Source organism: Calonectris borealis, chromosome 9 (assembly GCF_964195595.1).
Source record: "Calonectris borealis chromosome 9, bCalBor7.hap1.2, whole genome shotgun sequence".
Classification (NCBI taxonomy): Eukaryota; Metazoa; Chordata; class Aves; order Procellariiformes; family Procellariidae; genus Calonectris; species Calonectris borealis.
Genome location: NC_134320.1, coordinates 10,103,130 through 10,117,840, shown reverse-complemented (window position 1 = coordinate 10,117,840; position 14,711 = coordinate 10,103,130). Strand labels below are relative to the sequence as shown.

Here is a 14,711-nt window from a genome sequence, read left to right as displayed (position 1 = left end):
GATGTGTTTAAGGCTGCTACAATGCACAGATGTGAACTTTCCAACAAGGGCGACCATTCTTCTGCACAAGAACCGTTACTTCACTGCTGGACTAACAGAAGATACCTAAGATATGTATGTGAGATAGCTGCTGAGATGACCCAGTTAAGCAATAGGGTGGCTAACTCTTCCTACGCTAATCTGTCCTTCTCCACCTGCCTGTCTTCCTTCTGGCTTTGACCCACCTAGAATTAACATTATAAGCGCTTAACAAACTTCTAAATTAGTTCTTTGTGTAAGCTCAAAGGCTAATTTTTAGTGAAACTTCATTTTGTACATTATGTATGGAAATAGAAAATTTGCACTAAAAAATAGTAATTGTTTCTACCTTGGACAGTCACGGAATAGACCTCAGACATGAAGGGAGGAGCTACGGGTGAATTTCTATATAGCAGATACCCCCACTGCGTTGTAAATCTGCACAAAAAGAAGGCCCAGACTGCAAATTCAGCTTTTAGTAATAAAGTTAGGACTAGCAATATATTTATGCTAGTGTGTTGTAGCTATAAGCTCACAGTGTAAAATAAAGCTACTTGACATGAGAATTGAGATCACTTGGTAGGAGAGTAATTTTATTTTTTGTTGAGCGTACTGTGCCAGACTGAACAGCAACTAAGAGTGAGTCAGCACTTTTCCGACTTTTAGATAAAATGTGCATTAGTAGCAACTTAGATGAAGAGAATGCAAGAGGCTGGTGTCCAAGGCTGCCATAAGCATAAGGCCAGTACCAGAGGAAGCACAAAAGCAGTAATTAGAGAAGTTAATCTAGAGCAATCTGTAGTAATGGATACAATAAAAGTCGTTCTTTTTCTTCTTTCTTGAAAGAAGAAATACCAGTTCCTCAAAAACTGTGTGGGGAAAGTTTTGGTTTCTGAAAACAGCACTAAATTTGTTGAAAAGTACTCTTGTAACATTTTCAAAATGAAAACTCCATGTTTCAGTACAAATTTATTTTTTACTTTAGTTTTGCAAACTGTTTTTACAAGAGTGAGAACTAAATCTTTTCAAACTACTTGATCTTAACGGTCACAGAATGGAAAAAAAAAACATATTAACATAAGAAGTTGTCCTCATTTGGCAAAGGAAGTATTTAGGAAGAGAAATAAGATTGAAATTATATTGAAACAATGTGGAAGCCATATTCTTCATATTAACAAATGGCAATCTTTCCCTTCTCATCTCATCTTTGTTTCATCTGCGTTTTGACTATACTGTAATTTTGAAAAGGACTGGTTTGTATTGCATAGTCATGTTGCAATCATTGTTTATTGTGTTGCTGTTATATAACATCTTCTCTAGGCGTATATACTTAATTCTGATCAGGAGATTAAAAAATATGTCATATATGAACATGCATAGTCCCAATGGGAAGCAGTTGTAACAAACTCAAAGAGACAAAACCGGTGAAATTAGTCTTACAGAAAAGGCAAACTAGCTCAGAGAAGGTATGTTGCTTCCGTGTCCTGAGGGCACATGCTGAGTAGAGGCACCTGTAGGAAAACAGTAATGATAGAGGTAAGTGGAGCTGGATGCAAAACATACATCACAAGATGCCCTGGTATTCAGAGTCCAGTTTAAGAGTCACCTAAAAGAAATGCTCTTCCTGGCTATGCCACGTACTTCCTCTGGGGGATCTTGAGCAAGGCATGTTTTGACCCAGATTTCAATTTCATCCACCAACTTCTCAGTTAGTCCCCTGGCAACTGGGGACTAGATTTTTTCTGGCTGACCAGCTTAACTTTCAGAGGTGCTACTAACTTGCAGAATGACATTTTCAAAACATTCTCCCCTTTTACAGCAACTGCCCTTTCCTGAATGACCTATATTTAACTCCGGGCTCATATAAGCATTGCCTCAGGTGGCACCCTCATTTCTCAGGCATCCATTGTGACGAAAACACCAAACATAAATAAATAAAAATGTCTTGCATCAAGCCATTCTGTGAGCCCCCGCAGAGGGATACGCCTACCGGTGACATGATTCAGAGGAGCAGAATTGGCATCCGTGAGACTTCAAAGGGTAAGGAATAGGACAGGGACCAAACTGCCTTTCCTTTTTTAGCTGCGCATAGCAATGTTAATAGCAGGTAGCCAAAACACGGGGTAGGTGCCGTCCGTCCGGGTACAGGGCTAGGGCGATGTCCCGTTTTCCACAGGCCGGTGGGGCTGCAGCAGCGCTCAAGCCATGCTTAATGCTGCGAGGCCCACTCACGCCTCCCTGAGTGGGTGCCAAAACCTGCGCTTTAACCCTCATGGAGCATCTGCCGCAAGCCCCAGAAGTGGGACATCGACGGGGCGGGAAACTCTGCCAATAAAACCCCAAAGGAAGCCCGCCGCGCCCCGCACAGCGCGCCCCGCGGCCAGGCCCCCGGCCGACCCCGGCCCCGCCGCCCCTGACGGGACCTGCCGCCCGCCTGCCTGCGCCCCGCCTCGCCTCCCCGCCGCGTCGCTCTCCGCCAATCAGCGGCGCCCTCTCCTCCCGCGCGCCTTCCCCGCCCTCCCCTCCCCGCCCGCCGCGACGGTGACAGCTCGGAGCCGCCCGGCCCCGCCCGCCGGAGAGGGCCGACCGGTCGTCTCGCGAGAGCGACGGAAGCCTCGCGAGAGCGGCGAGCCCCCCCACCCCCCCCGCAGGCGGCGCTCCGCCCCGCGGCCCTCCCGCCGCCGCCGCCCCCGCCCGCCGCTGCGGCCGGATCTGTCTCTCTCGCTGGCTGCTGGCTGGGCGGTGGGAAGGGAAGGGAGAGGAAGGGGGGGGGCGCTCGGCCCTGCGCACTGAGCGATGTTTGTCCGCCATCGCGGCGGAGGAGGAGGGTGAAGGAAGCGCCGCCGCCGGAGCGAGGGGCCTGCGCCGCCGCCTCGCCCCTCGCAGCCGCCTCCCCCGCCTCGGCCCGGCCCGGCTCGGCTCGGCCCTCTCCGGCCCTCCCGCCCTCCGCTCAGCCCCGGGGGCCGCAGCCCGGAGTGAAGGTCGCCAGCGGCCTCCCCCGCCCGGCCCCCGGCCCCGCTCCCGGGGTCTGCCGCCCCGCCGCGCGTCCCCCGGCGCCCCTCCGGACGGGAGGCGCCGCCGCCGCCGGGCCTGAAGATGTCGAACCTGAGTAAGGGGACGGGCAGCCGGAAGGACACCAAGATGCGGATCCGAGCCTTCCCTGTGAGTACCGGGCCTAGGCCGGGCTGAGCGGCCGCGCCAGGCCCCGGCCTCCGCCAGCCCGCAGGCCCCGCGGCCTCGCCGCCCTGTCAGCCGCGCCGAGTGCCCGGGGCCGGGGGGCGGTGAGCCGGGCCGGCCGCGGGCAGAGGCGGCCTCGGAGGGGGCCGCGGGTGCGAGCGGTGCGGGGTGAACTGTCAGCCGGCCGGCGGCCTCGGGCACCCCCTGTGCGAATTGCGGGCGGGGGGGGAAACGTGCGGGAGCTGCATCTCGGGGAGCAGTGCTACCTGCCGCACGGCGAGTGGGAGGTGGAGGAACTGGTCTCCGCGACTATCGTCTCCCTTATCAGTCAAGCAAATCAATTATGAAAATCCACGTACGGCATTGGGAGGGGGGGCTGGTTTCTTTGTTTTCAAGGAAGAGGACTCAAAGAAGGAGTCGAAGGTTATACGCCTACATCAACAAAATTAGTTAAACCCGGAAGGGGGGGGTATTTATTTATGTCTTCTGGAGAGTTTCCTGTTGGTGAATTTATTTCACTCTCCACTCCATAAAAGAGGCTGTAAGTCGTATGGTTATAAGATTTAGGTGGCACAATGCCAGCTGTTCAGAAGATGTTACTATAAACATCTAGGCATAGGTAACTTTCATGCAGGTTCGGTAGAGCCATGAGCATGCCATCCCATCGAGTTACAGAGGGCAGTGAGCCGGATTATTAATTTATACTGCCATAAAGCTTGCTGTGTTTTGACAGTTGGTTCAATTAAAGCTTACAACAAAATAACAACTACAGTATTATTAATGATGTTGAGGAATGAGAGAAATAGAAAAGCTTCAGTCTGCCAGAGGATGGCCAGGAAGTGTGTATGTGTTCATCGGTGTGTACGTTAAAAAGAAGATACTTAGTTGAGTCACTGGCTTTTAAGGTTTAGCGTTAACTTTTTGATGCTACGTCTGATCCCAGTAGGCAGTAGTGTAGAACTAATGCGCCTTGCCTTTATAGAGAAACTGGACATACCTGTTTATCTTATTTCAGTGGCAAGGAATATATCAATATATTTGCTTCATCAAAACTTTTGCTGATGAAATTATAGAATTCTTTATATTCTCAGCAGCTGGCTTAATCATAGCAATTTGATTTATACTGTTTTCCTCTTACTCTTTGCTCTACTTTTAATCATTGACAGTTGCATTTAGTGGTAAAAGTCAGAAGAAAAAAATGGGCTGTGAAATTATGAATTTTAGCTGATGAAAGGTTTTTGATCTCCAAATTGCATTTATTTCTTTAAACAGCCTTTTTCAAGAATGTCAATTTTGTTAGGACATGTTGGATTATAGAAATAAATAAAAAGACTTACTGCAATGTGGCCAGGGCTTTACTAACAAGTAGTAGGAAAACCTGTACAAAAATAAACCATGACAAAACCAATATATATGTTTTATAACAAACTACACCAAGAATATATCAGGCTTTTAATTTGATAAACAGATTCATGTATTCCAACTGTGAATGTGTAGATATGAGTCAGCCAACAAAGACAGACTTAACAATGGGGTAAACTTTAGTTTGTGTTTTATACTTTTTTCACCACTTTTGTAAATGAGCATGTGAAATTAGTTTGGGGGGTGAAGAATGCTCGTACACAGCTCTGCTCTTACATAAAGTTAAACATTGCCATCAGGTTTTTTCTTCTGAAACTGTTTTTGATAGCATTGTCTGTCTTTTCAGTTGCTTAAAGAACGTCTAAGTTAAAAGTTTAAAAAAAAAAAATCTTCTTCCTAAAATAATTCAAAAGTAAATAGACATCAAGGCCCACAGATCTTAAATGTTTGGTGACATCTGTTGACAGCAATTTTTCAGGTGTTCCCTTCAACAGATTTTCTTTTCTAAGACATCTTGTTGACAATCCTATTGATAAAGCATTTATAGAAAAGAAGCATGTACTTGGTTGAGAGATTTGGGGGGATTTCTCTTTGATAATTGCAGAAGGCAATAGCTGTAGTTCATGTAAAAATCTTAATGCGAATTTTGTGGAGGCTTAAGTGATTGTATAGTTTTGGTCCTGTGAATAGTGCCAGTGACTGCAGTGGGATTATTCATGTCAATGAGGTTGCATTTGTGTGTGGGATAGAGTCTATATTTAGAAAGTGTACTATTTGTACTTCAGCTGCTGATCTTCACTCTTTTATCTCAAATTTGGTGGTTCTGCTCTTCAGTTCTGAATCAAGAGTGCTTCCAGAGGTGACTTTGTAGGCTGCTTCGATTTGTCTTCTTATTGATCATCTTTCCTCAGCAGATCTACCTGTTTTAGATAGTTCGCTTCTTGCATGGAGGTAGCTATTTACTATTATTACTATTATTAAACTAGAAGTAGCCAAATTGGAGAGGTAAGATTCCTGGAACATAGCAATGTTATGGCAACTCCCTCCATGTAGGTTCTGTCTCTTTAATATTTTCTATTTTTCATAATATTTTTGATATTTCTGTTACTGCTATATTTTACAATAGATAAAGGAAAGGGGAAGCAGTAATTTGCAAAATATTACTACTCCCAAAGTTTTCTTTTTCTACCTTACAAGAAATTAAGTAGAAATTGACCAAAACATTTGAAAACCACCAATGTTGTACCTAGAGATCCTAATGTTTTGGAATTAGTTTTATTCTAGATTCCTTCTTTATTATTTCTTGTAATTGGTGGCAGATTATCTGTCATCCCAAGTGTCCGTTAATATTTGCTAGCTCCTGGTATGTGCTCTGATGTGCTTTTTCTTACTTCAAGGGCAATGACTTTGAGTATGGGGCGTACTGTTTTGCTGAAGAGGGTTGTAGAGTAATCAAAAGTAGTTGAGGAAAATAGTTTTCTATACATTTAACCAGTTTTTCTGTTCATGATAGAAGAAATGCATTTCTTTTCCTAATTTAAAAACTAACTTACTAAAAAGAAGTTTCTTGTGTTCTCTTGTTGGGCTTAACTTAAAGACAGTGATAATCTTTGCATCAGAAGTAGTCCAGATGAGGATCCATTCTTTTTTGAGACTTCAGACTTGGGTATTTTTTTAAATCTAGAAAGAATAATAGAAATAAATTTTTATGAAAGTTTACTGTAAATTCAGTAGAGCAAACTGATGAGGTCAAGCTTGTGCAGTTAAGTAATCTTATGTACTACTGTAGAAGACTTCCATTGTGCCACTTTCAGTAACCACTTATGGTACTTTTAACACCTTCATAATATATAGCTGTTCTATATTTGTATAAGGTCTATTCAGATAGCATTCAGAGTAGGGTTACAGTTAAAGCGAGAGATGGAATAGTGTAAGAGGGTTTTTGAGTGAGTGTAGGTTCTTTTTTCTTAAGCAGTCTTTAAACTTACTTGTTTCAAATTCGTACACAATGCAACAAGTAGGAATATGTTGTGGTTGGACACTAAAAATAATTTCTGACATGTTGAGTAATTGTCAGTGATATAAGTTGGATATAGTTTGTAAGTTTTCTTTTTTCTTAATTATTTGGAGGAGTGCAGTAGTATTTTTGCTGAACACACAGTATGTGCATTATGCGAAAATGCAGGTTTGATACTCCTACAAAACATGAATTAATTGCACCTGTTTTGGAGAAGTGTTGGGGGTTGTTTTCTTCCCTTCCCTGGTTTAAAGTACTCTCAGGGTCTTAAATTGGCTCTCGTTGCTTAACTCTCAGTGAGCCCGTTACTGCTGGCTAAAGGAATACTTTAAAAGCTCTCAAACAAGCTTGCAGCAAATCTAATTTTAAGATTATTTAGTTGATCTGTGAAAAGTGGTGCCAAAGAATGCTAGATTTGCACTTAAAACTTTCGGAGAGCTGAGATGTCTATAATGGAGATCTAGCATGTATAAATTACGTTTCCTGCAAGTGTATTTCAGCTGTTTTGCTGTGGCTTTAGCTAGTGGAAAATAGTAGCCTTAAATATGTTTTGATGGAAAAGTTGTACAAAGTAAAAAACGCACATTTCTTACAGAATCAGTAATATGTGAGAATTCAGAAAGTGTTTTGGGAATTCATTTTCAAAATTTATACAAGTAACATTAAGCTGTGTTGAATGAACTTTTTTGCAAGAACTCATCCTTCTCTCAATGCAATATGTCAGTTGTCACCACAAAATTGGTTGGACAGATCTTTCTGAAAACCAGTATGACCCGATGTAGGTTATTGGGTTTGATCTTTATAGTTTGGGGGGGGGGGATTTGAGTGCTTTTAATAATTTTCATTTCCTGCAGAGCTATCTCCTCTCCAGAGCAAGACTACAAAACAGTGTTTTCCCATTTCTCAGAACTATTCTGGTGGATCAGTATTATATGGTTACATTATGAATTCTGGAAAGCATTTAGCGGGATCCTACACATGCACTTGCGATAGAATGAGTCTTTCAAGTGTGTGTGTGTGTATATATATATATATACATAAGCTTCACTGATTCATTTTATCTAAAATACTTGTGCCCAAGAAAATTCTCGTTTTATCCGGTCTTGTGCAAAAAGGCAGACAGCCTTTTGTTTCTTTCAACTCCGTTTATCAATTGATGTTACTTCTTCCTCAAATAAAGCTCTGCAAACTTAGAAGTAAATGGCTTCAACTCTTCCATGAGAAAGTACTAAGGCTGATATTTTCATTGCCACTGCTCCTTTCTCCTCAGATCTAACAGCCACTTGTTTTAGGCTTTGTGTAGGCAGAAGGCATTTTTTTTTTTCTCAGGGAATGCTGACTGCTTCTGTGGTTTGTTTTGAATCTTGGGGAATTGATGATGCAAGTTGAGATGAGGTTTGTTAAATTTATGCTTCAACCTATAATGTGTAGATCTATCAATTCAAGAAGTTGATGTGAATTTTGTGTCTTACTTGAGCATCTTACAGCAGATAGAACATAGAAAATGCATTGAACTGCAGTTAAATTTTTAAGTGTTCAAATTATGTAAGCAATATGTGTATTTCTGCTTTGGCTTATAACCCTTAGAGCATGTGTGCTCTAAGTGTATTGGTGAGTGAATGGAGAGGCGTGCAGGATGGGATGAGAACATAATTGGAGGATGGTTTACTGCTGGCTTTTTCAGCTCCGATTAAAATAATGTAAATCCACTGAGTGCTGCAAGACCACCTAGTTAACTTAATGTTCTACGTGGTTGGCTTTGTGAATCTGGATTGCTTTATATTCTCAAATATATTTATAAGAGCATGTTAGCTATTAACCCGTATAGTGTATACAGTAGTAATAAACTAATGTTCGCAACTAAAATTTTAGTAGGTTTAAAACTTAGAAATAAAACAGACCAAAAGTCTAAAACATTATTTATCTTATTCAAAGGAAAACGGTGTTGTTTAGGTGTAAATTACAGAAAAATACAGAAATACTTGCTGTTTACTGGACAGTTAATCTTATGAAGGCCTTCCAGTTTTCACAGATTTCTTTTTTTTTTTTTTTAATGAAATGCTGTGAGCAGACTGAATGGCCTAATACTACATTTAGAATTTTTAAGAGATGATAACACTGATTGCAGGGTCGACTTTGAGTAGTTGTAGGTGGTTTTTTTGTTTGTTTGGGTTTTTTTAACACACTGTACTTATTATCTTATAGTTGTGGTCTAACCTAGTCTCATTAGAATTCCGGAGTTCTATAGATGTTTGGGGTTCAGTTGCAAATTCTCTTGGTTTTCCTTGTTAGTTGGGTCTTAAGTTCTGAGCAATCATCATTCCAGTTGGTCTGAGTTTTGAGTAAGGGGCTCTGCATAGCGTTGGAAAGAATACTGCTGTTTATGGATCTTGCCTGTATTTGAAATTTGCTTGCTTTTCGTGCAAGAGTATAAAGTTACGCTGCTAGCGTTCTGTTAAGATTTTTATACTGGCTAATTCAATCTGAGTTTTTTCAAGTGGCTTGATAGGTTTCTCCACCCCCTCATTCTTGTGTTGTATAGTAGTGTGTTATTAAAGAGGAATTACTATTTTTCCCTGGTAGTGGTGTAGGTAAAGGGGCTTTATGAGAGTTGCTGTAAAACTGATGAGTTTTTGGTATTCTATATAACAGTTATTCTACAAAAGAGTTATAATAATAGTGATAACATAAAAATAGAAGTTTTTTCTAGAAAAATAGTTACAATTTTTCAAAATGTTTCTTTTTTAATCTCTTCTGGGCATGTGTACACAGCATAAGTGGCAACATTTCTCAGAATTTCAAATATGTTTTCTGAAGTCTTTGGCTTTGATCTGTAGGACAGGTACTCTTAGTGCAGGTGCTTTTAAATTTTCATCACCACGACAGATCTGCAGTGTCTGATAATCTCTCTGTGTGTGGTGAAAACATTTTGTGATAGACTGGGACAGATTTTCTTAAGACAGTTCGATTGAGTCCATTCATAAAATGCACAGTGATTCTGTTACAGTCCAAAATAGGTTCTTGACCTTGTGCGTATGATCACTGGATGTTATCTTTGGTTTCTAGTAGCTATACATGCGGAAAAACAACTCTCGAGAAGGAGTGAGCTCGTATTTCTCATTCTGAGCCAGTTTTTGTGGAAACAAGGGGTAGGAAATACTGTAGTAAAAAACTATAGCATGGCTCAGCATAGTTTTTATCATATGATTATTTTCTTTTTCTGAAGTTCAGTTAAATCCAGTAGAATTTTTAATTCACTAATGGTTCTTTTGTGAAGGTGCAAGTACCTATATATCAGCAGAAGTAAATACTGTTAGATGACTTAACAAAAGAACTTCCACATCAACATTTTTAACATACGCATTTTAGAGAAGGAGAAAAGTGCATTTAATACCCGAGTACAGCAAGGAGGACAAAACTACAATAAACATTTACATTTGGATGGTGCTTACTGTGGAGTTGTCTAGATTCTTTAATTAGTTGTGCATAAAATTAGTGTTTGAGGGCTGAAACTGTCTTGCTTGTAGTTTAAATAAGATATAATAGTATGCAAAATGTACGCAGATAACTCGCTTTATTTGTTTATGGTTATGGATGAGGTGCATTTGTGGAAATGCCAATTTTTGGTTTAATACTAATGAGAATAAACATCAATGAAGACAATAATAATTTAAATTATACATGTGAATGATATAAAATTCGACTAGCTTATGTCATCAAAAATTCATAACATGCATTTCTTACACTACATGTAGTCTGAGTACAGGTTGTGCGTGTCTGTTCCTTACATCTTGTGTGTGAAGAATCTTTATTGAAATAAATATTTTCTTTTTACTTTCACACTACTTTTGTTTTTAAAGTGTTGGTAGCATCTGAGTGGACCTATTTTTTGATATTACATATGTGGATATAATTTCCATGTGTAGCTCTGGATTTGTTTTTCTGCTGCACTCGTTTCAGTCTTAGTCTTGCTCTTCCAGGCACTGCTGATTTGTGCATCCGATCATGGTGTATGCACTATATGGTGCAAAAATCCCCCAGAGAAAGGTTATTGTCAGCATGCAGCGGTATTGATTATCTGTAAATGTGTAAGTGATTTTATCTTCCTTCCCATCCCGAAGTAAGCTGAGGAAAAAAAATTATCCTCTGTTGGCCTCTGTCTGCCATAAAATTTTATCTTTTATTTAATATAAAAGTTCTCGAATTGTTACGCTGTTATCATTATGGAGGAGGAGTTGTCATCAAGCCCCAAAAGCCTCTAAAGGCCCTTCTGCATCCCCCCCCCGCCCCCTTCTTCCTTCATCCCCCTCAAATCGTTCATTGTGTTCCTTGTTTTGAAATGGCTTCGGGAAATGTGTCTACAATCTGTATAAATTGGTGTGTATTTCACAGATTTCCTCTTTAAATAGTGTTGATTTTTGAACAATTTGTAAAATATTGAACTACTTGTAGGTTAATTGAAAAAACCCAGAAATAATTCTTGTGGGATTTGCATTGAAGTTGAGCGGGCAAGGAGTGGGCCATTTGTGGTTCGGGGAAGCTTTCTGAATCCAGGTCATCGAGGCTGGGAAGTTAATGAACTAATGGATTTTTTCCCTTGGAGAGATGATACCCCTGAGGAGACTTGGTGCCTTCCACAGAAGGTACGGATGTGCAGAACAGCATTGCTCTTTCCCTTGGCAGTTCGTAACTGGGATTGAGGCACGCAGCATCTCTGTTATGCTTTAAAGTCATTATAATGTTAATTTTATACATGTCATCAGTATAAAAGATTTGCCAAAAAACCCCATGAATTTGCCTCTTACTAAATTAATGCTACTTATTTCTACTTTGTAGTGTTGTGATGATGGTCTTTAATAGAAGTAAGATCACATACTAAATCAAAGTTTTAAACCGTTTTGACCAAAGTTAAAAAAAAAAAAATTTCTGTTTGTTTAGAGTTAGGAGTGATGTGAGTAGCAGGCTGGGGTGTAACAGTGCTGCTTCTGCGGATAGAGTTAGGAGTGATGTGAGTAGCAGGCTGGGGTGTAACAGTGCTGCTTCTGCGGACAGTGACCTGTTGTCCGTTATGGTAGTTTCAAGACAACCTACTGCATGTTACCTGGAATGTTGCAGACCAGCACCTGGGTTTTAAAAGGAGATGAAGAGAGTCAGGGACCTAAATCCCATTGAAATTTGAGAGTTCCAGCAATTTTTAATCTTTGCTAGTAAATCTTGTTAGGTTATAGGTAAACAAACAACTTTCCTTTCTGCTTTTAAGTACTTACACTGGAGGAATGAGCCACCTTCCTTCTGCTGCGTAAGAGCCCGCACATGGCCAGTTATCCCAAGTAAGCTGCTTTGAGGAAATTTGCAGTCGAACTTACTTTGTGGTAGTTTGCTCATAGTCACACTGTCCTCAGATTTTGAAAAGCATGACCTTGGCTGTTCTAAGATTTTATTGCAGTGGAATGCTAAATGACTTGAATGAAATTTTTAGGATTTAGCCCTTGTTTGTAAATGGGGAAAGACATGCCCAGTAGTTTATACAATTTTGTGCCACTGTTTCCACTGTCTGTCATTTCACCTTTGACAAGAGCCTATTTGACAGCTACGGACACAGAGCTGAGCTCTTGAAATGCAGAACTACCTACCTGTCTCTCCCCGTGCCTTCTAGACCTCCAGGATCCTGCTGACAGATGAGAGGGATGATTCACTCCCAGAAATTCAGCTCTTCTTCATTCCATTTCTGCTGTTCTAATTAGGTTCAAATATTTTCTTTAACACTAACTTTATTTAGGATAGAAACCTTAAAGGTATTGTATTTCTTTCAGGAAGATATTTCCTGCTGTTACACAAGCCTTTCAGAATTTTTTTTCCATAACTTTAATTTGAGGAAACTTGTCTTAGTATTGCTACTTCTGAAGTGAGTCAAGAGGAGTCCAAACTTCTCATTGGTCTTCAAAATACTGATATTCATTTTTATTCCTTTGGACAGGAAAAAGGAAGTAGGCAGATTTTTGGTGTCAAAGCTTTGGATTTATTCTTCTATTTCATTCAGAATGGATTTTTTTTAAGTTAAGCAATCCTGACCTGATATACTCTCTTTTCCCACGCATGTTATTTGTACCTTAAGTAATCAATACAACTACTGAAATAAGCCAAAACCTTATTTCGTGTCTGAAAATGCTTCTGTTACCTTGCAAAGTTAAAATTGAAACATCAGATTTTTTGAAGTGTAAACTTAGATCTAGACTTCAGCTCTAACAGTTTTGAAATTAGTAACAGAAGTTTCAGAAGTATAGACAGTTCTTCCTTACTGTTGTTAGGTTGAAGTGTTCTTAGGAAATAAGTAGTTTTGCTATAGGTGTTTTATATCCTCCTCCATTTTCAGGAACTATAGTAATGAGCACTGTAGAAATGTCATTGAATGTTTTTAATGTCGCTATTTTGGCTGTATAAGCACTTGCATTCTATAGCAGTGACAACTATCTTTTGAACTTCCTATATTTAGCCTTTTACCAATTCAGTTCTTCTAGAAGCTTTAACAAAACCAGTTAATTGTTCTCTTTAAAATACAACTTTTTAAAAAACAGGTTTCATAACCTGATGGCAGGTGGGCAGAAGCTTGCACCGTGGCAGGGGGAGATTTACTCATTTACCGATAATGCCTTTTAGTATTTGAAAAGGCATTTATATTTGTCTGCAGATGCTGGGGGTGGGGGAAGGTAACTTAAAAACTTGGATTTCTGTGTTTTTAATTAAATACTGTTTTGCTATCCTCTTTGGGCAAAGCATGTAATTCTAGGATAAAGTCCCTAGTGTAATTAGTAGCATCTTTGTAAGCTTATGTTTAAAAGAAGTTAATTTTGGTCTGTTTTCTTTGGTTTTCCCCAGTATCCAGCCCTGCTGGAGAACAACATCCTTCAGTCCTTTGTGACTAAAGCATATGTGTATTTCAAGGGGTTTGGGTCTTGTGGAAAATAGTAAGACGGATGAGTGTGTAAGAGCAGAGTTAAGCTTTGTATAAGTGATCTTTGATACAGTATTTACTGACTTTGATAATCCTATGTTGTTACTTAACTTACTGATGTAGTTTTTATATAGAACCTTGAAGACTGGTCTGTGTGAATCCATATGTACCAATAAGTGAATGAAAAATGCATCTGGTGAGCTATCATTCATTTTTCATTGCCCCACTCAGACAAGTAATATTCTGCTTTTATCTGTATTAACGAGAGTGACTGACTGAAGGTGCATTTTGTAAGTTGAGCATCATAAATTGCGAATTAAACCCATAAGTTGATTTTTAGACAGTATAACATAGTTTGTGTTAGTCATGCTCAGACCTGCAGTAGAGCAAGAAGATAGGTAAGTCTTGTTGACGGACTTAAACATGTCATGCAAGAGTCTGCGTCTCTAACAGAAGAATTGAAAGAATTGGCAAATCAGAAAGTCTGAATGGTATTAGAGAGTAGTGAGTACACATGGACCTTTTTTTTGAATTAAATAGGTGCTGTTACATACTATGCTTCTGCTATTTATTGCTGACTAAATATGTTGTCTTTTACAGTTGGGATATGCTGTGAAACCATTTTATGATTGACCTTAGTTGACCAAGACTGTTGACCTTAGTCTTGGTGTATATGAGGCATTCTTATAGTTGCTCATTAGTAGTTGCAAACACTTAGTATGAGTTAGTGTTGGGAAAGTGTGCGAAGGTCTGTAAATGGAAAGATGTCTATGTTCACAGAATCAGCACTGTGTAATTTTGTGTTTCAGTTTATATTTAGCTGTCTGCCTCTCCAGATTGTCTCCATTGTTTCTGCATTTTTTGAAGAAATGAAACAAAAAGTTTTAGATTATCATTTGCCTTGTGTTTGTTCAGTAACTGATGCCTGCTCAAATTTACATAGTTCATAGTCACAGTTCAGATGAAACAGGTGTTTGGGAGGAGTTGTTTTTCTCATTTTTTGCCCTTTCCTCCAGGGTGTTATGTTCCACAGATTTGCAAGACTGAAGTTGAGGAGGGGCATTTGGGAAAAATAAAGCAATTGTATTAAAAGTTGTAATCTAGAATAACTGAGGTATATTGGCAGTTCAGGATTAGTCTCATTCTTCTGAATCGGTTCCTAAAATATGAAAGAGAAATGAGTCT

At 40.0% G+C, this 14,711-nt stretch overlaps 1 protein-coding gene and 1 long non-coding RNA gene across 4 annotated transcripts in view; one reads left to right on the top strand and one right to left on the bottom strand.

Moving 5' to 3' along the window:
• Positions 1–975: 975 nt before the first annotated feature.
• On the bottom strand, positions 976–2,359 carry LOC142085569 (uncharacterized). The gene is made up of 2 exons (XR_012674766.1): positions 2,009–2,359; positions 976–1,529 (listed from the first exon to the last, which is right to left on the bottom strand). It is a non-coding gene; the product is annotated as an uncharacterized LOC142085569 (long non-coding RNA).
• Positions 2,360–2,692: 333 nt separating this feature from the next.
• Positions 2,693–14,711, top strand: part of CUL3 (cullin 3) — a 60,664-nt gene continuing 48,645 nt past the window's right edge. Inside the window, exon 1 of one of the 3 annotated variants that reach the window (XM_075158201.1) lies at positions 2,693–3,180. In XM_075158201.1, coding sequence (XP_075014302.1) covers positions 3,115–3,180 — 66 coding nt within the window. In that variant the 5' untranslated portion in view covers positions 2,693–3,114. The remainder of the gene's footprint in view (positions 3,181–14,711) is intronic. The other 2 variants (XM_075158199.1, XM_075158200.1) reach the window with 2 other exon arrangements.